We start from the raw sequence: 21,364 nt of genomic DNA, 5'->3' as shown, positions 1-21,364 counted from the left end.
AAAAAATAATCCTTTAATTACATTTGTGACTGAACTCATTGGGGGAGAATTATATGCTCCTGCTCTATTTCACCCACATTCTGCCATATATTTCATGTTATAGAGGTCTTGGATGATGACCCAGCACATGTTGTTCATTTTAAGAACACTTTCACAAAACGCAAAGAAGGTACCAAAGTGAGATTTCTAAAGATATAAACAGCAGTTGACACAAGATTTAAGAATCTGAAGTACCTTCCAAAATCTGAGAGGGACAAGGTGTGGAGCATGCTTTCAGATATTTTAAAAGAGCAACACTCCGATGCGGAAACTACAGAACCTGAACCACCAAAAAAGAAATCAATCTTCTGCTGGTGGCATCTGTCTCAGATGATAAAAATGAAAATGCATTGGTCTGCATTGTTTTGGATTGTTATTGAGCAGAACCCATCTTCTTCATGGACATATGTCCTCTGGAATGGTGGTTGAAGCATGAAGGGACAGATGAATCTTTAGCATATCTGGCACATAAATATCTTGTGATGCTGGTGCCATGCGAATACCTGTTCTCACTTTCAGGTGACATTGTAAATGAGAAGAAGGCAGCATTATCTTCTGCAAATATAAACGAACTTGATTGGCTGAATGTGAAGTAGAACTGCGTGGACTTGTAGGCTCTAAAGTTTTACATTGTTTTATTTTTGAGTGCAATTTTTTTGTATATAATTCTACATTTTTAAGTTCAACTTTCATGATAGAGATTGTACTACAGTACTTGTAATGGGGGAATTGAAAAATGCTATTTCTTTTAGTGTTATACAGTGTAAATATTTGTAATAAAAAAGAAATCTAAAGTACATTTTGTATTGTGTTGTAACTGAAATCAATGTATTTGAAAATGTAGAAAACATCCACAAATATTTAAATAAATGGTATTCTATTGTTTAACACAATTTTTTTATCATGCTATTATTCACAATTAATTTTTTTAATTGCTCGACAGCCCTAGTTATAATGCCCATTGCCTACAGAACTTGAAAATCATAGTTTGGCTATTTATTGAGTAGGCGCATACAGATATATAGACTTTCAGGCCAGAAGTGACCATAATGATCATCTAGTTTGACCTCATACATAACACAAGTCAAAGAATCTCATGCACTTTCTGCATCAAGCCTGTAACTTCTGCTTGAGCTATAAGGCATCTTTTAGAAAAATATCCAATCTTGATTTAAAAATGTCAAGTGATGGAGAATTCAGCACATTTTTGGGTAAGTTATTCCAGGGTTTAGTTATCCTCACTGTTAAAATATTTTTCTAGTCTAAATACTTCTAGCTTGAGCTACCAACCAGTGGCTCTAGTGATGTCTTTTTCTATTAGAGCCATCTATTAGAGCCATCAGAAATCTATTTCCCAAATAGGCACTTGTAGACCGTGACTGGATAAACCTAAACTTCCTTCAGGATAAACTAAACAGACTGACCTTCTTAAGGCTCTTAATATATAACATGTTTTCCAGACCTCAGATCATTCTTGTATTTCTTTTCTGAATCCTTTCCAATATTTCAAAATCCTTTTTAAAGTTTGGACATGAGAACTGGACACAGTATTCCAATTGTGGTTTCACTAAGACCTGATCCACACTACATGGTTAGGGTGACACAAGGCAACTTATATCAACCTAGCTGTGGATGTGTCTACACTTAAATTTCACTCCCACCTATGTAACGGCTCCGCTACACTGACTTAATAACACCACCTCCCCAAGAAGCATAGAGTCAAGGTCGATATAATTAAGTTTATGCAATGTCAGCGTAGATGCTACATTACTTATACACCTCTACCCTGATATAACGCGGTCCTCGGGAGACAAAAAAATCTCACCGTGTTGTAGGTGAGACGGCGTTATATCAAACTTGTTTTGCCCCAACCCACTCCTCGTTCCCTGACTGCCCCCTCCAGAGATCCCCATCCCTAATCACCCCCAGGACCCCACCCCCTACCCGACCCCCCTGTCCCCTGACTGTGCCAACCCCTAACAACCACCTCTACGCCCCCGCCCTCTGACAGGCACTCATTAGCAGCGGCGGAGCTGCCTGCCTCCAGTCCGTTCCACTCCGCCAGCTCCCAGCCGCGGCACTCTGCTTCCCGCCATCAGCGAGTGCAGGGAGGTTGGGGAAAGGATGCCCCCCCCACTACCCTGTGGCGAGAAGTAGAGCGCCATGGCCCCAGCCCACTCCACTCTGCCACCTCCCAGTGTGTCAGAGCTTTACTGTGTTGTATGCGAACCCGTGTTACATCGGGGTACGAGTGTATTGACTGTTACTGGCCTCCAGGAACTGTCCCACAATGCCCCATAAAGACTGCTCTGGTCACTGTTGTGAACTCCACTGCCCAAAGGCCAAGTGTACAGGAAGCCTCCCCTCCCCTTTAAAGCTCTGCACATTTTTGAAATTCCTTTTCCTGGTTGCCAGGCTTGGCAAGCACACCTAGCAGCTCTACACTGTTACGTGCAATTGCCTAGCTGACCATGCTGACTACACACTGCAGAGGCACTCCTGCCTGGAGTACACAGGAGGTGTTGGATCTCCTGAGTGTGCGAGGAGAAGAGGCTGTGCAGGCACAGCTGTGATCCAAATGTAGAAACACTGACATCTACTAGCAGATTGCTTGGGAGGAGGAGAAGAGCTTTAAGAGGCATCAGCAGCAGTGCCGTGTGAAAGCCCAGAAGCAGGGAGTGGACAAGAAGGCAATGGAGGCCAACAACTGATCTTGTGTGAAGCCACAGACCTCCTGCTTTTACAAAAAGTGGCATGCCATCCTCGTCAGAGACCCTCAAGAGCCCTGTGAATACTTCCAAGGAGACCAAGTCACAGGCCCCCAAAGTGAACAGTGAAGAAGACTATGGGGACAGATGATGGAGATTCAGCTGCTTAGCAGGCCAGTAAATGTTTGACTTTAGCGCAGTTCAGCTGGTCCTGACAGTTGAGCACAGGTGAGCCTGATGCAGGGGAAGGAACCTCTGGTAAGGATGCAGTTTGCTGTGAAATTATAGGTATGGAACCCCTCCAGCAGCAGAACACATCTGTTGATTTGCGATTTTTTTACTTGTGCTAGAAGTAGTAGTGGAACAAGCAAGAGAGGCAGAGTTGCTATCTGCTTTTCATTGCCCTCTAGAATTAAGGCAGAGGAGGCAACATGGATCAGTATGTTTATGTCCACTGGGATGTCTCATGAATCCTCCATAGAGATCTCAATAGGGAAGCTTCACACACACACACACACACACACACACACACACACACACACACACACACACACACACACACACACACACACACACACACACACACACACACACACACACACACAGATTTGCTATTTTCTATTTTAAGAAGACAGTTAGCAACACTAACAATTAGCAAAAGAACATAAGAATAGCCATACTAAATCAGACCTGTGGTTCATCTAACCCAGTGTCCTGCCTCCAGTGACTATAAGCAGATGCATTTTAATGTCTGACTGACCTGAAATATTTCAATTTGGTTTAACACACTGAAATTAGATGTTTAATTCCAATTCAAAATCTAGAAATTTTCCTTATAGAATGTTTTCAGAAATTTTTCATTCCATGAAAATAATCATTATTTCCACTTTTTGTCCCAATTTGAGGCAAAACCAAATGTCAAAATATTGGCATTTTGTGCAGTATGAAAGGTCCAGTTTTTTGCGGAGCTCTGCTTCCAAGCATGGAGCTTAGCATGGCTCAAAACAGAAGATGTGGCTGGAAAAAAGGAAGTAGTGAATGTGATGTTTTCTGCTCAGTGGGGAAACTCAGTTTTAGTATTCTTGGGGAGTCTCATAATTCACTAGCTTAATAAAGGTGCATATATTTGTCAACTAGTAAAATTTTATAAGAAATGAAGGAACAGATGACTAGCTTTTATTTACACTATGTCTGACCCACACTGATTACATAAATAAAGATGCACGCACAATGTAGACTATTCTTGAGAATGCTACTGCAGCCTTCTGAAAAGTATACTTTCAGGATACAAGGCAAATGCAACTAATCCAGGTTAAAAGCTTATATATAGAAATGCAAATAAATAAGGAAAATGATTAGTATTGTAAGTAGAATTAATGTCACATTCACCACACCACTAAACAAAATGCAAAATTTGAGAACAGCAGTTCTACTCATGTCAGCAATTTGCCAAACTGCACTTTGTATTTGCATTTTACCTTATTAACATGGTGCAGCAAAGAGAGGAGGAGACAGAAATAGCTTCATGGATGGCTAAAATCAAATTCCATATGAAATCTTGTTCTAAATTTCTCCTTTTTCCCTTCTGTAACCACAGAGGCAAATCCTTTGTCCAAATTCCATACCTGTGGTTATCTTGTAGCCCTAATACACTAACTTCTAGAAGGACTGGACCTAAACTTTCTCCTCCTCACTCTGGATTATCTGAAGGGTATTGCTCCCTTTACTCTCCCCTCCATACTGGTTATCTGGAAGGAAGAACTACACTTTCCTCCTTCTGGTTCTCCCTTCTTCCTGGCTACTAGAGTATGTTTTTTTCCATCCTCTTGTAGGCTATTCTGGAAACTGCTTTTCCACACACCCCCAATGGGACAAGAAGAAATTCTTTCCTACTACTAAGATTCTGGATGTTCTGGCTGGTACTTCAAAAGCACCAAGCAGCAGGACCCAGAAGTGCTGGTCATAAATGATGCGCCAACTGTACCAGAACAGGCTTATAACAAACTTTGCCTCCCACCTTCCTCCTGTGCTATATCCTATGCATCGCAGAGGAATTATTCATCTGTTTTCCATTTAAACAAAAATATTTTCTCATAACCAGAACTTCTAAGCAGACAATCTTATATAGAGTGCACAAACTGCAAAATCTTATACCTTGTTCTTTTTAAACAAACAGATAGACTAGCATGGTTTTCAGTTTGCATAATTGATACGGACAAGAATCAGAGGGGGATAAATATCTTTTAGAGGAGTCTTAGGATGTCCCTTGGAAATTATTTTGGAAAATTAGTAATTCTTGGTGCACAAGCAAAAAATGTACTCTTCACAACTATTTTTATGAGGCCCAGAAATGTGTGTTCTCAGGCATAGATTGTGTAGAGGGGTGAACTCCACCAGAAGCACCTCAAGCAGAACTCAAATCACCACAAACTTCCCTTCAATTTAGCGATAGAATTATTAAGGACATCCTCTGGGGCATTACTGGTGTTACTGGGGAGTGATGATAGCCTCATAATCCTACAGATACTCAACTAGGCATTAGAATTTACAGGATGAGATCCTATCATGTAATTATAATTAAGAAACAATAATGAACAATAATGGACTATAATATGAGTTTATTAGAATCTATTACGTGAGATTGTATTTCATGGTCTACAAAGCAAATACAGTTCCTGTGGGCACTGTCATATGGCTTTGAGTACCCTACTCAGCCAGTCATTAAATAGCAAGTTCAAATGTGCCTCAAGACTGCCATCCTTATATTAACAAGCAGCCTCTAATTTTTCCAAGACGAATACTTGCAAACATAATTAGGTTTCTAGAAGTCTAAATCCTGTGGACAATCACAAAAATGGAGATTCAATGAGTTCCTTTTAATTATCAATCTATATGTAATAAACAGAATTTTGAGAAGACTTCACTTAGCATCAGAGAGAGGCAAGCACTAGTGGCCTGAACAAAGGACTGAGAATGTAAGATCTAAACTGGCTTTCATAAAAGCCACCTCTGAGGCATTGGGCAAAACACTCACTCTAACTGCAACAATTTCTCCATCTGAGACATGAAGACACTTATGCATACTTACAGACCTCCCACGCATGTCATGGGAATTAATTTACTGTTTATAAAGCATTTTGAACATGTAAAACACTATACAGTGCTAAGCACTATTGGTATTATTTAGTAGTTTTTTAGGGTAATAGTGTGCATTATTTGAAAGTAATAAGTGAAGGTTTGAAAGTGGAAAGTCAGGCAAGTATTCCAACAGAAAGTTTGAAATAGGAGAAGATCCACAGACATTTTACATATTTCTTCCTATTAGCTGTAGGAAAATATGAGATTTTGGAACAGAGCAATGGATCTATTGGTGTATTAGTTCATAGATCTATTGGTTCTTCCAGAGACCCATTTAATGATTTTAATGGAGTCTTCTGAAATTTCCAGTAGAGAGTAATTCATGGTTTACATTACCATCTTTGTCCTTCCATGAGTTTCCACTTATAGGGAAAAACTTTAATTTCCAGATGGGGCTACATAAAAGTCACACTGGAAGAGGCCCAAGTGTTCTGTTCATGTTCTGGGATGTGCCAGCCTTCTCTAGCATCTGGTGGGGAGCTAGGGTCCAACAACCTGGATTTGCTTGATGGACCAGAACAAGTCCAGTATCTGAATCTAATTATTATGTTAGTTTTAGTTACAATATCTCTCTTTACCTTGACTCACTGAGAACAAAAACAATTGTTTTATACCTTTTCATGAACCTTTTGCCCTGGCTCCATTCCTTCAATATGTTCGGATTCAGCAGGCCCTTCTCCAGATGCCATTTTCCTTTGAATGTGTGCATTTTGTTCACGTAAAGCTACAATCTGTGAATGAGAAGAGAAGTAAATGGTTAACGTCACAGAAATCACCAAGCAGGTTAGCATGAAATGTATTAAGGACTTGATCCGATCCTTGCAGATATAAGGAGGAGCCATCTACGTGGCTTCAACTGTGGATTTGGGGCAGACATTTGAAAGGGATTTATAAAAATACTATCATTTATAAATAATAAGAATGATCAGGGCACAAACTTATAAAAATGATGTTTAAATAATATTGAACATATGACTTAAATCAATAAATAGTAACAAATGCAATATTTAGGCTTGCTTACTCATATTTAACATCACTGAGTGATGGGGCATTTTTCATTCATTATTGGTTGGAAATCTGAAAGAGCTATTAGGTCACTGAGTTCACTTCCCTACCTGGACCGGACACAGTCCCTCGTAAAGAAAACAACAGATATAAAGCACACCACAGGAAAACCGGGCCAAAAGGCCAAGAAGAAACAAGCCATTATGTAAAATGAAGTGTCTGTTCTAAGTGTGAATTTCATATCTTTCAGTGATTAAGATATATATTTGTAAAGTGTAGTGTATGATGTGAAAATCAACTGTGTAAAAATGGCAACATCTTACTCAACAAATATGCATCCTGTTTGATTTCCTTACTTTCATAGTTAAATTACATTTGCTTGTATTTTAATTGTTTTTATGTTTAACCTATTTCAACTCTTCTTAGTACTAAAAGGTGAACGCAGTTTTTGGAGAGGAAGCTGGATTCCCTTCTGGCTTGCATATTGTCATCAGAATTGTTAATTAAGTTCACTTACAGAATCTTGGTTACTGAAGATAATCATGGAAATGTAGGACATGAGGCAGGACCAAGTATACAGGTGTTTGTCTAACCGTTTAATAAAACAATGGGGATTCCACAGCCTCCTTTGGAAGCACATTCTGGAACTTAACTATCCTGATAGTCAGAAAGTTTTCCCTAATATCTAACCTAAATCTCCCTTGCTGCAGAGTAAACTCATTACTTCTTGTCCTACCTTCAGCAGACATGAAAAACAATAAGTACAGTCCTCTTGTTGTATCTCTAGCATCTCTCCAATTTGTCCACACCTTTCTTAAAGTGTAGTGCTCAAAACTGGATATAATACTCCAGCTGAAGCTCACCAGTGCAGAGCAGAGCAGAAAAGATACTTCTTGGGTCTTCAATATAAGAAGTCTATTAACATATCCCAGAATTTGCCTTTTCTGCAACTCCATCACAATGTTTAAGAAAGATGTGGACAAATTAGAGAGATTCCAGAGATAAAACAAAAATGATAAAAAGTTTAGAAAATCTGACCTCTGAGGAAAGATTAAAAACAGTGGGCATGTTTAATCTTCAGAAAAGAAGATTGACGGGGGACCTGATAAGAGTATTCAGATATGGGAAGGGCTGTTATAAAGAGGATTGTATTTATTGTTTTCCATGTCTGTTGAACATATTCAATTTGTGATGAACTATAACTCCAGATTTTGTTTTTCCTTCTTAAGTACTTTTCACTTGTCCTTATTGAATTTCATTCCTTTCATGATACACAGAATGGAAAGATCCCAGTTTGACTCTGCACAGGATATATGAGACAGATATGCCTTGAATGATTAATAAATAATGATTCTTTCTGGCCCTCAAAAATAAGGAAAATTATCCATCTATGTTTAGCCCAGAATAGGATCCACCAATAAGAAAATGGTTCACATCATGTGAGACACTTTGTCTACAGGGTCACAGATCAGCCAAGATTAGGCATTCCCCTCCAACTATAGAAACTTAAATGCTAAATGAGGGTATTGTTAATTATCTCTCATAATATGCATATGGATAAAATCTCTTTCTCCCTCCCAATCTAGCTAAAAAGAACTTCAACTTACCAAGCAAGAGTCATACACAGCTTTTCTATTCAAAGTGACCCATTGCACAATAAGTGGACCAGGAAAAGAAATGGGTGGGAAAGCTGCACGTTAAACAATCACTGCCCTGCACTTTGAGCATGCGGGTGGGAGGGATGTCTGGCTGGGCGGAAGAAGAGGGCAATACTTTATGGCTTGGGGGAAGGAGGGGAGATGTAAAACTGCTGGAAAAGCAGTCAGCATGGTGGATGACTCACCACCTAAGGCTGAGGGGTTTAAAAAGGTCAGCCTGGGCCTGGACCCTCCCCGCATCACTTGTAACAGGCTAGTGTAGGTACTCCATAAATTAAGGCACAAAAGAATGGATAAATGACTTGGAAAAGCAATGAAGGAGAGAGGTGCTTGGTAATTGAGCCAGTTGGGGGCGGTTAGGGACTCCTTTTATTGGTACAGCAGGGAGCCAACCCCCCATCATTATAGTCCACCTTAACCCCTCCTATGGGGGGGGGTTGGTAAGGTCTCAGCAAGGGAATTGCTGGAGGAACCTGGATGAAGGGGGGGAGGGAGCTGGTGAAACCGCCCCCACCAAAAAAATGGGCTGGAATTGAAGGTTCCCAGCAGGAGATCTGCTGGAGGGACATGGATAGAAATGTGGGGAGCTGGCAGAAGCACCCCCACCCCTGAATTGGCTGAAATTGGAGGTTCCCAGCAGTGGATCTGCTGAAGGGACATGGACAGAAAGGTGCGAGGGGGTTGGGGGTTGGTAAAAGCACTCCCCCTCCCCCCCAGGTTAATTGTCAGTGCACATTTTATCTGCCAGGTTAGTCCCAGACATCTAATAATAAAGTTGTGCCCTGATTAAACCCATATCCAATGTCTCCTGTCATTCTTTCAGCATAGCCAGATAAACTACTAATGTGGCTTTAAGACTGAAGGTCACATTAGGCAAACAGTTACCTCAAGAAGTGCAAAACACATGATTTTACCCCTCTTAAAAACTATACACTGATTCCTTGTCAATCAAATATACCATGAATAATTTGTCTTTCAACCCAAATTAGAATCTGGACATTTGTTTGCCTTATGAATCAGATCTGTATACTTCTATCTGTGGAAAATGTCTCTTTTTCTATTGTAAGTCTTAAATAATATGAAATGCTTATGTATAACCAAGGACTATGTATTATGTCCTCCCAATTTAGAAGATAAGAATTTTGTTGGATTTCATTGTAAATAATTGCTGTATTCTAGAAGTAATAGGAATTGTCTGGCATAAGGAAGGAGAAATGTTAAAAGATATAAACCAGGGTATAACTTTACGATATTAAGAGCTTAAAAGGGGAAAGGGATTCCAATTGACAGCAAATAATGAAATACAATCTTTGAAAAGAAACAAACTTTAAAAGCATCCAAAAAGAACAGGATTAAGGAAATTTGTTACACCAGGGGTTGGCAACCTTTCAGAAGTGGTGTGCCGAGTCTTCATTTATTCACTCTAATTAAAGGTTTTGCATGCCGGTAATACATTTTAACGTATTTAGAAGGTCTCTTTCTATAAGTCTATGATATATAACTAAACTATTGTTGTATGTAAAGTAAATAAGGTTTTTAAAATGTTTAAGAAGCTTCATTTAAAATTAAATTAAAATGCAGAGCCCCTGGACCAGTGGCCAGGACATAGGCAGTGTGAGTGCCACTGAAAATCAGCTCGCTTGCCGCCTTCGGATGCCTACCCCAGCTACAGACCATCACCATCTACTAGATACCAATGGAAGCAGCAGAGAAACAAAAAGCTGACATTTGAGCACCCACTAGGCACATGTCCAATAGGAATCAGAGGGTGGCTCCCTCTAATGAGTCCTAGTACTGAGTCACCATATGCTCAGGTTCCTGAGTGAACCCAACACAAGAAGCTGAAAAATCCTAAGTGTGACGAAAGCCTGGACCAGCCATGTGGAAAGGCCTTTCCCAATCCCAAGGTAAGTGATAAGAAGTGATGAGATTTCATTTCAAAGATTGTATTTCTCTTCTATTCGTTAATGTACTGTATATACTCGTGTTCATTAGCCCATTCGTTTATAAGCTGACCCCCCCAAAATGGTTAGGTAAAAATAGCAAAAATTGTATGACCCTTTTATAAGCCGACTCTATATTTTAGGGGTTGGCAAACTTTGGCTCCTGGCCTGTTAGGGTAAGCCGCTAGCGGGCCTGGACATTTTGTTTACTCTGAGCATCTGCAGGCACAGAGCCCCTCAGCTCCCAGTGTCCGCGGTTTGCCGTTCCCAGCCAATGGGAGCTGCGGGAAGTGACATGTCCTGACCTGCCAGCAGCTTAACCTAATGGTCTGGGAGCCAAAGTTTTCCGACCCCTGCTATATTTTAAAAGCTGGTATCACAAGAAACACTCATAAATTTTGCTAGAATTATTTTAATGTAATCTAATGAAAAACCTTTTATAATAACTGAACAAATACGTATTCACCTTCAAAATTACAGTCAATATTTAAAATCAGTAAATGGATATTTAAAACAAGTAACTTAGAACAATGAGACTTTAAAAAGTCTTACAATCTTTCAAAGTCTGAATCAGTCTCTTATTCACCAAACAGTTCATTAAACTCGGCTTCAGTTACAGCAGCACCTGCATTGTCATCGTAGATGTAGGCAGTGTCATCTTCAGACTCAGATTCCTTCTCATTATCAGCTTCTGTTGTGTCTTTATGGCATCATCTTCTGACCCATTGAGTGCGTTGCTGATACAGCATTTCCTAAATGATTTTTCTATCATTTCCGAGGGAATGGACACCCACGCGTCCTTGAACCACTGGGCGACCAGATTGATTTCGGGCTTCGTAAGTTTCCTGCCTTTTGTCAACTTTGCCATGTCTGAACACATCTATTCAGACCACATTTTGCATAGCCTGTCTTTAAAGGGGTTGTTCAGGCAGACATCAAGCAGTTGTAGAACTGAAGTTAAGTCTCCAGGTATTACAGCCAAAGTAGTTTTCATATTTTTGGCCACATTTTTCACCTCATCCATCTTGTGTGCCCTGAACATGTCCCAAACGAGCATAGCAGGTTTCTTGAAAAGTGCTCCTGATCTCTTATTCCACAGTTTTTCCAGCCATTTAACAGTCCCACTTTCATCCATCCAACCCTTTTTGTGTGCACGTAAGATGACACCAGCAGGAAATTTCATGTGTTTAGGCAAAGTTTTTCTTTTAAAAAATAACAACAGGGGGAGAGCTTTGATCCATGTGCCAAGCACGATAAAACCACCATAAATGGATATTTTTATGGCCAAAGATTTTAATTAAAACTGTTTTTTCATCAACACCTGCTACCGTTCTGTTGCTCAGGAGATAGAATGTCACTGGTGTTTCATCCATATTTCCTATTTTTGACTGTTCAAGTGCACATTCCTTTCGATATTTTATAATAAACCTTTGGAAAGATTGTATTTTTTCTTCCAGATCTCTCAGCAGCTTTTGCACTTTGTTCGCTGATGAAGACAGAGACCATGATGGTTCATGAAATGAGTACACCAACCCACTGATGTGACGAACACTGCCGGCTTTACTGACTTCTATTTGTCGTCTTTTGACAGTTGCAGAGCATGCAGACAAATTCCAGTTCTAGTGACAATGTACCCATTGGTAGGAATGCATGAAGAGATCAAATTACAAAGTAGCGGACTGACACTAGTGCTATAGTACTATCATTCATTGTATTTTTCTGATTGGCTTGTAAGGCACAGCATTTTATGAAATGCCTGGGTCAAACATCATGCAGATCTGTAGCACTGCACTTTTAGTATTCCTTTCAAGCAAATCTAGTCCACTTTGCAACTTTAAAAGGCTGCAGAATTGACATCAATAAATGGGTCAGCAAACTTTGGCTCCCAGCCTGTCAGGGTAAGCTGCTGGTGGGACGTTTTGTTTACTTGGAGCATCTGCAGCGAACCGCAGCCACATGGAGCTGAGGGGCTCCATGCTTGCGGACGCTCCAGGTAAACAACGTATTAGATATTCAATTCAATGATTCCATAGAGTTTAAAACCATTAAATTTTGGTGTAGAGCTGTTTATAAGCCGACCCCCTGTCTTTGATATGTCACTTTTTTACCAAAAATATTTGCCTTATGAAGGAGTATATATGGTATATATGGTAAATAACTGTAGGTTATCTTGCTGAATCTACACTGTCTAATGAGACCTCCAATAATCATATTTTAGATTTTAACTCTTTCATAAGTCCAAGCAAATTGACCTAAGAGAGATTGAAAATAATTGTTTTAAGCAATTGCTTTTTATATTCTAAACTTGTCCCTTTTGGACTAAACTAGTTAAAGAGAGATAACTGCACTCTTCAAAGTGCTGTAAAGACAAATGCACCCTTGTAAATGTGATAAATATGATGGGTCCTAAAGAATGGAGAATTGTTGATCATAAGTAAACGTAATAAGAAATCTTAGTAACTTGATCTGTTTTTTGATATAACTGCCAATGCTCACTCTAGCCTGTGATAATTATTGCAAATCTGTTGTGTGTTTATAGTACTCACAATTGGTTGTGTCTACCTTTGAGTGGTGAACTGTTGATTTTATCTATCTATCTATCTAAAACAGAGGTGGGCAAACTACAGCCCACGGGCCACATCTGGCCCGAAGGACCCTCCTGCCCGACCCTGGAGCTCCTGTCCTGGGAGGCTAGCTCCCGGCCCCTCCCCCATTGTTCCTCCTCCTCTGAAGCCTCAGCTCACTGCAACGCCGGCGCAATGCCCTTGGTGGCCAGGCAGCACAGCTGCAGAGCCGTGGCCTGACTTGGTGCTCTGGGTGGCGCTCCAGGCAGTGCGGTAAGAGGGCAGGGGAGTTTGGGGTGGTGGTCGGGGGTGGGGGTGTGGATAGGGGTCAGGGTGGTCAGAGGGCAGGGAACAGGGGTGGCGGAATGAGGACAGGGGTCCCGGGGGTGGCAGTCAGGAAGAAGGGGGGGGTTGGATGGAGTGGTGGGGGGCAGTGGTGGGGGAAGTCCGGGGGCGGTCAGGGGACAGGGAGCAGGGGGTGGTGGATGGGGTGGAGTCTGTGGGGACCATCAGGGGACAGGGAACAGGGGGGATTGGATGGGGTAAGAGTCTCAGGGGGTTCTGTCAGGGGGCGAGAAGCAGGGGGGCGTCAGATAGGGGTTTCCCCTAACTGGCCCTCCATTCAATTTTGGAAACCTGATGTGGCCCTCAGGCCAAAAAGTTTGCCTGCCCCTGATCTAAAAGAACCCAGCGTTAAACTAGTAAACAAATGCTCCCTGGACTCAATAAAAATGGGTTATCCTTTGGAGTCTATTATATATTGGCAAAACTACTTTGTTAGATTTCAGCTTTAAAATCTAACTGGCACTTTGGCAAATTCATAATCGACCCCTTTTTACATTTATAACTTTCAGATCCCAGGTTAAAGTTTATGTGAATGGAAGCTAGAAAAAGTAATCTATTCATCTGTAAATTGAGCACATTGGATCTGAAAGTCAGTGAGAGAAGGCACACTTTGGGACCTGACACTGCTACTTTCTCAGAGTTTTTTTTAGGACAGAGCCATGCTTCAGCCTTAAGGCATAATTTTCTAAATTTCATTTTTGAAGATACATTTAACTTCTGAGTGCATGTGGTAACTCCACAATTAGGATTACACATGTGAGAGGGCTCAAAGAGACAACAGTTTAAATAACTGATCTCAAATGTAAATTTTGTAGGGAAAATCACACTTTTGAGTTATGAGCTGTCACGGAGTCCCCGGGCGATGCTCTGGAACTGCTCCCCACCAAGCCAGGCAGGACTTTGGGGAGCCTCCTCTCCCTTGGAGCAGACTTGTTCAGGGCAAGAAGCTCACACGGCTTCACCTCCTGGGTCTCTCCTTGGAGCATTCAGCATCCTCTGCCCCTCCGTGCGCTTCCCACAGCGAGTCCACCCCAGCAGGGTCCTGGGGAAGCCACCGGGTTCTGCACCCCCACTTCGCAGTCAGACGTGACTCTCAGCCAGCCAGTAACACAGAGGTTTATTCGATGACAGGAACAGGGTCTAAAACAGAGCTTGTAGATACAGCGAACCGGACCCCTCGGCTGGATCCATTCTGGGGGGCAGTGAGCCAGACCCCCAGGTCTGCCCTCCACCCTTGACCCCAGCCAGCTCCAGACTAACAACCCCTCCCAGCTCCTCCTCTCTCCTCAGCCCCTTTCCTGGGCCAGGAGGTCACCTGATCCCTTTGTCTCCAACACCTTCAGCTGGCACCTTTGCAGGGGAGTGGCCCAGGCCATCAGTTGCTAGGAGACAGAGTGTCAGGCATTTAGGTGCACTGGCCCTTTGCTCTGCCAGATACTTAAGAACTGCCATGGGGACACTGAGGCACCAATACAGTATTCAGAGAAAACATTAAGAACTTTCCCAGTTCGTCACATCTCTCCCCCCTTCGAGACCGAACTGAGCGAGGTCACTTCAGCCAGTGACCTGGGGAAGTTCGAACCCACCAAGGTTCCCATGGATGCCCCAGCATCTCTCCCATCCCTTGGTGTGAGTTACACCAGGACAGTCCAGTCTTACGACCTCCCTTAGGTCGGGTGTGCTTGATGGCACTTGCAGGCCGCATGTGGGAAGGTTTATGCAGCCCACACCCTTTGCCACCCCAGTACCCCTGGGCTTCAAGCTGGGATTGGGTCTTTTCCCAGCACTCTGGTCTGTGATTCGGGCTCCCTTGGTTAAGAGCCCCCATCTTGGCCTTTGCCAGCTCTGGGCTTGGGCAGCCGCTTCCCGCTTTGTGGCCCAGACACAACACCTCTGCCGTCCCCCCTTGCACTTTCCAGCTTTTAATGTCAGTCCCACCTCCTTGAGGCAGCCCAGCCCCCTCTTCACCTGGGACACCTGTTCCTCCCAGGTCTGGCTAAAGATGCACGTTATCAGTGTCTGCCAGGGCCAAGTTCTCCATCTCCCTCTGCTTGTCTAGAATCTTCCCAGGCCTAGGCATGGGGTGGGTATCGGACACTGTGATGGCTTTAAGCTTCTAATAGCCCCCATAAAACCAGATCTTCCTGTCTCCCTTGGGGATCAGCCCCATGGGTGAGGCCCATGGGCTGTAAAATGGCTGGATCCCATCTAAAGCCAGGATGTTCCTGACCTCTCTCTCCAGGATCTGGGTTGCTTTCCCAATGACTCTGAATGGGGAACACCTGATGGGGAGATTGGCTACCACCTCAGGGAAGAGATCCCCCCCGGGGTCTTCCCCCTTCTCCATCCAATCCTCCCTCTTCAGGTCCAGGGGTCCCCTCACTCTCCTCCCATCCAGCAGCTCAAATGGGAAGAGCCCTGTGGATTCCTGGAGCACCACCAGTTGCCTCCCGATTCCCCCCAGTTCTACTTCCCCTTTGGGAGCCCATTCCCAGTACAGGAATCCCTCCTCCTGCAGGACTCTGTCCCTGCAGCCTTCCCCAAGGAGGTTTGCAGCGCTGTGGCCAGCAAGTTCCCTCAGCTTCTCCAAGGAGGGATCCCTCTGCAGCTCGGTCTGGGATTCAGCAGCTGGAGCAGGGAGTGGGACCTGCTCCCTCTCGCTGGCTGGGCCTGGGGTCACAGCCCCCTGAGCCTTGTCCCTGGTAGCTCCCTCCCTGCTGTGTAATCACTTCCCAGCAGCATGTCTGGACCAGGCAAACCTGTTTGGCAGCTGACCTGCCCTGCCCGGGTGTCCCCCGACTCAGCTGGGATCTCAGCTCCCACCGTGCTCAGCGCTGCCCTTACTGTCCCAGTGGGGGCAGGCAACGAGCTCTCTGCTCTGGTCACAGCATCAGAGCCAGTGTGAGCCCCCTCTCCGGTGCGCAGGGGGGCGGGGAGCATCTCTCCCTCCCACTCAGCCCCAGGGGGCTGGTTACAGGTAGGCAGGTACCCTGAGCCCAGCAGCCCCTCCCCCCTGCCAGCCAGGTCATTTGCATTTTCACTGACCATTTCCATCCTAGCCAATTGGTTCCCTGGATTTGAATTCAAACCCTCGGCCATTACAGGAGCGGGGCTTGGATCCTGTCCCATGGGGAGACAGTCACCCCCCAACAGGGCCTCCCAGCCGATATCCTGGAGAACCCCAACTACCAGCCAGCCCGACCCCTTCTGGGTCTGCACAGGGATCTGGGCCATAGGCAGGGCGAGGGGCTTCACCCCAGGGAACTTCACCCAGGTTCCACAGTCCCTCAGCATCTGGGGCTGCACCACCACAGTTCTCTCTGTCCCAGAGTCTCGCCCCTGCAGGCGTGTTTCCCCACTGACCCCTGGGCAGCCCCCTATGTCTCTCTGCTCCACCATCACCAGTCCACGCTGCTGCTGCTTCTCCTGCAGCTTTTCCTCAGGCTCTTGCTGTCTCTCACGGTCCTCTCGCTCTCTCGGGCTCTGCTCCCATCCCATCCGTCTCCAAACTCCTGATGGGGAACCCAATCGTGAAGACCCTCGTCTGATTGGGGACCAGACTCCCGGGGATGCCTGGCTGATGCTCCAGCTGCTCTCAGATCCTCTTGTAGCCCCATCTGGGCCAGGAATCTGCTCCTCAGAGCGGTGCTTCTCCTCCAACTGCACGATTAACTGTGCCTTGGTGAATTTCCCCATGCGTAACCCTCTCTTTGTCCACAGGATCACAATGTCCTTCTCAAGGAGATGGTGATAGGCCATCACTTCACTGTTCCCAAGTGGCTTTGGACTCACAGGCCTGTGAGCTCTTGGCTCCCCCATGGTTTCCAGGAAGAACCCCTGGTGTGCCAGCCCTTCTCATGATCACCACCTCTTTGCCAGGGTCGAGCTGCAGACTCCTCCGCCCCTGGGACTGCTCCTGCAATCCCCAGGGGAACCCTGCTACTGCAAAAATCCTTCTCTCTCCCAGGGTCGAGCGGCAAGCTCCTCCGCCCCTGAGACTGCTCGCTGCAGTCCTCAGGGGGACCCCGTTACTCCAACAGTCCTTCTCGCTGGTCACACACTCCCAGAGGTTAACTGCCCCGTGAAACCGTCCCACTCTGAACCTTCAGGATGCCTAGTCCTCATTATCCCTACTTTGTTTTACTGCTCCCCAGTCACTTACTGCAAGCAGCGCCATTCACGGGGTGCAGGACATCCCACCGCTAACACCAGTTGTCACGGAGTCCCCGGGTGATGCTCTGGAACTGCTCCCCACCAAGCCAGGCAGGACTTTGGGGAGCCTCCTCTCCCTTGGAGCAGACTTGTTCAGGGCAAGAAGCTCACACGGCTTCACCTCCTGGGTCTCTCCTTGGAGCATTCAGCATCCTCTGCCCCTCCGTGCCCTTCCCACAGCGAGTCCACCCCAGCGGGGTCCTGGGGAAGCCACCGGGTTCTGCACCCCCACTTCGCAGTCAGACGTGACTCTCAGCCAGCCAGTAACACAGAGGTTTATTCGATGACAGGAACAGGGTCTAAAACAGAGCTTGTAGATACAGCGAACCGGACCCCTCGGCTGGGTCCATTCTGGGGGGCAGTGAGCCAGACCCCCAGGTCTGCCCTCCACCCTTGACCCCAGCCAGCTCCAGACTAACAACCCCTCCCAGCCCCTCCTCTCTCCTCAGCCCCTTTCCTGGGCCAGGAGGTCACCTGATCCCTTTGTCTCCAACACCTTCAGCTGGCACCTTTGCAGGGGAGTGGCCCAGGCCATCAGTTGCTAGGAGACAGAGTGTCAGGCATTTAGGTGCACTGGCCCTTTGCTCTGCCAGATACTTAAGAACTGCCATGGGGACACTGAGGCACCAATACAGTATTCAGAGAAAACATTAAGAACTTTCCCAGTTCGTCACATGAGCCAAATGGATTCACTACATAGTGAGTTCCAAATTATGGTTTTTGGTGTGACTCACTGATTTCAATGCAAAGACAAACTGAAATGCAGATTTTGACCCAAAGTACTTATATGAAAATATGAAGTATAAATGTAAGGAGGTGAAGTAATATGCATTTCGTGCTGGGGAAAAGGAAGGGATCTGGATTTGGATACTAGAGAAGAAACCCCAGACCTGAACTGCAAGGAGAAGGAGGAGGAGGAAGAAGAGCCACTGGCCCTGGGGGAGGCCATCCTACTGCTGAATGGCTCCTGCAGCCCCACTGTCATGGGTGTGAATGGGTGGGGCCAGAGCAGAGACCCCAGGCTAGGACTGCAAGGAGAATGAGACTATGGGGGAGGCTATCACACTGCTGAATGGTTCCTCCCCTCTCGGTTATCCAAATTCCCAATTACACTAATACAATCTGTGTTAACTATGCTGTTTGGAGAATTGGGCGTATACTGTATTTGTTTTTCTCAGCTCCTGGAATGATATGATTATGTGAGAATCTCAGTTTTCATTATTAAAAGAAAAGTTAATTTTCTACCCTTTCATGCTGCAGAGAAAAATTTAAAAATGTGAACCGTAAAGGCTGAAAAAGCAGAAGGCCTGAAAAAGCAGAAGGCCTAAAAAAGAACCCCCAAAGTATCCCATGATTCTGGGGGCCTGATTCATGAACATTTGGGGTTAGCAATTCTTCAATAACTGTGAAGTCACAACACCAGGAGAAGCAGCTTTTCTTTCTTCTTGCTTACTCCTTTCTTCCCAAGTCAACAGCTTCATTGTGGCAACCAGTAGAATTTTTTCCCCAAGCCTGGCACATTCTAATGGTCTCAGCACAAGGCTGGTAGTGAGACCACAGGCTCAGTGCATAGAGCAACTGCACAAGATTATGGGGTTGTTCATAACCATTCACTGTGACAAACAGTGAATAACGAGTAACCATTTGCAATTTGTTTGTTGCAAGTGTACTTTGATTCTCCTTAAAATACAGATGTTTGTACAAAAAGCAGCTCATCCCCAAACATTCAGCCACTCTCCTAACTTCATCACTCCTTGTGCGTTAAGGGTATGTCTACACTACCCGCCGAATCGGAAAGCAGCAAATGAGCCAGCAGGGATCGATTTATCACATCTAGTCTAGATGCGATAAATCGACCACCAAGTGCCCTCCCATCGACTCCTGTACTCCACCGCCGCAAGAGGCACAGGCAGTCGACGGGGGAGCGGCAGCAGTTGACTCACCACAGTGAAGACACCGCAGTGAGTTGGTCTAAGTACGTCAACTTCAGCTACGTTATTCACATAGCTGAAGTCAGGGCCACCCGGAGGGTGGGGCAAGTGGGGCAATTTGCCCCGGGCCCCTCAGGGGTCCTGCAAACTACTCCGGGTTTTTGATGGCACTTCGGTGGTGGGCCCTTCACTTGCTCTGTGTCTTCGACAGTGTGTCCTTCCATGCAGTGGACCTGCTGCTGAAGTGCTGCCAAAGCCTCGGAGCGCCGCCTGTTGAATATAAGCACCGCAAGCGGCGGAAAAAGAAACAAAAAAAACCCGCGATTGGCGGCACTTAGGCTGCTCTACCACTGCCGCTTCATTCTTCCACAGCAATTCAGTGGCAGGTCCTTCCCTCCGAGAGGGACTCGCTGCCTAATTGCCGCTGAAGACCCAGCCCTGCCCCAGGCCCCATGAATCCTCTGGGTGGCCCTGGCTGAAGTTGCATAACTTAGATTCTCCCTTCCCCCCAGTATAGACAAGGCCTAAGAGATCTGTATAATAATAATAACTCTGCCCCAGTCACCTGTTTGGTGTTGCGCCACTTTCCTGGGGCTGCTTTACCATCATCCAGAGTTTCCCATACCGTGAGTTGTGCTTGTCTGGAAAGAGTGGTAGGGAGCAATGGAATAGTTAAGAGTCCTGTCCATTGCTCCATACATGTAAAAAATGCAGAGAATTCCTGCAGCTTCCTTACTGTACTCTGCACATGCTCTTAGTACTGGAAGAAATGAGAAGTTTTTATCCTGTTCATTTCTCCCCTCCCCCCTACAACTTTCTAAAATATAGAGTGTAAATTATTTTCTTATTTACATAAAGGGACATGAAAATATAACCATTTCTACTGTAAAAATGACTCTGTAAAGGGAGTATCATGGTGTGCCAATATAAAGCTTGGGGAAAGCATTATGCTAATGTTAGTTATGTTTCTTTCCCCTTTTCAGTACTGTATCTTACCCCTCTGCTGTGGCATACACCAGAGTTTAGTTTTTGCAGGACTTTGATAGCTATATCTATATATATTATAAAAAGTTAAGTCTGCATAATATAGATAGTGGAGGATCCTACCATGTGCAAGCTCCAAGATGGACAGAATGTGATTCAAGAAACTCACCATACAAATAAACAAGCCTAATTCTTGGAGTTGTAACATTAGCATTTATTGGAGACCTCAAGACTGACATATCAAGTACAGAGCTTATCACCTATACATCAGTTTGAATCTAGCCCAAATCAACAGGAATTAAAAATTATTCTCCTCTAATGCATGTTTTGGTGGCCCTCTATAGGATGAGTCTGATGGGGTTCAGTTCCAGCACAGCCGCCCAGAGGCGGGGGGGAGCAAGTGGGCAATTTGCCCCAGGCCCTGCAGGGCCCCCCACGAGAGTTTTTGGGGGGCCCTGGAGCGGGGTCCTTCACTCACTCTGATGGCCCCGGAAAACTCTTGCAGGGCCTGGGCCCCCCGAGCTTCTCCCGTTTCGGGTCTTCAGCGGCGGGGAAGGACCCCCCCCCCCCGCCGCCGAATTACCGCCAAAGTGCTAGGTCTTCAGTGGTAATTCGGTAATTCGGGAGGCCCCTGCCGTGGGTCTTCGGGGAACTTCGGCGGTGGGTCCCAGAGCGGAAGGACCCCTGCCTCCGAATTACCACCGAAGCGGGGACCCCCCACCGCCGAAGACCCCAGACCCCCTGAATCCTCTGGGCGGCCCTGAGTTCCAGTTCCTTCGTCACATACGCCATCACTAATTGGCAGGCTCATAAAGAGGCCAGTAACCTAATTGGACA

General features: G+C 45.2%; 1 protein-coding gene across 9 annotated transcripts in view; it reads right to left on the bottom strand.

The window, feature by feature from the left end:
- Window positions 1-21,364, bottom strand: part of PPFIA2 (PTPRF interacting protein alpha 2) — a 666,887-nt gene that overhangs the window by 174,637 nt on the left and 470,886 nt on the right. For all 9 annotated transcript variants that reach the window (XM_030548621.1, XM_030548623.1, XM_030548626.1 and 6 more), the window contains one exon: window positions 6,500-6,616. In XM_030548621.1, coding sequence (XP_030404481.1) covers window positions 6,500-6,616 — 117 coding nt within the window. The remainder of the gene's footprint in view (window positions 1-6,499; window positions 6,617-21,364) is intronic.

This window comes from Gopherus evgoodei, chromosome 1, assembly GCF_007399415.2.
Source record: "Gopherus evgoodei ecotype Sinaloan lineage chromosome 1, rGopEvg1_v1.p, whole genome shotgun sequence".
In the NCBI taxonomy this organism is placed as follows: Eukaryota; Metazoa; Chordata; order Testudines; family Testudinidae; genus Gopherus; species Gopherus evgoodei.
The sequence above is the reverse complement of the archived record's forward strand: the minus strand, read 5'-3'. Positions and strand labels throughout refer to the sequence as shown.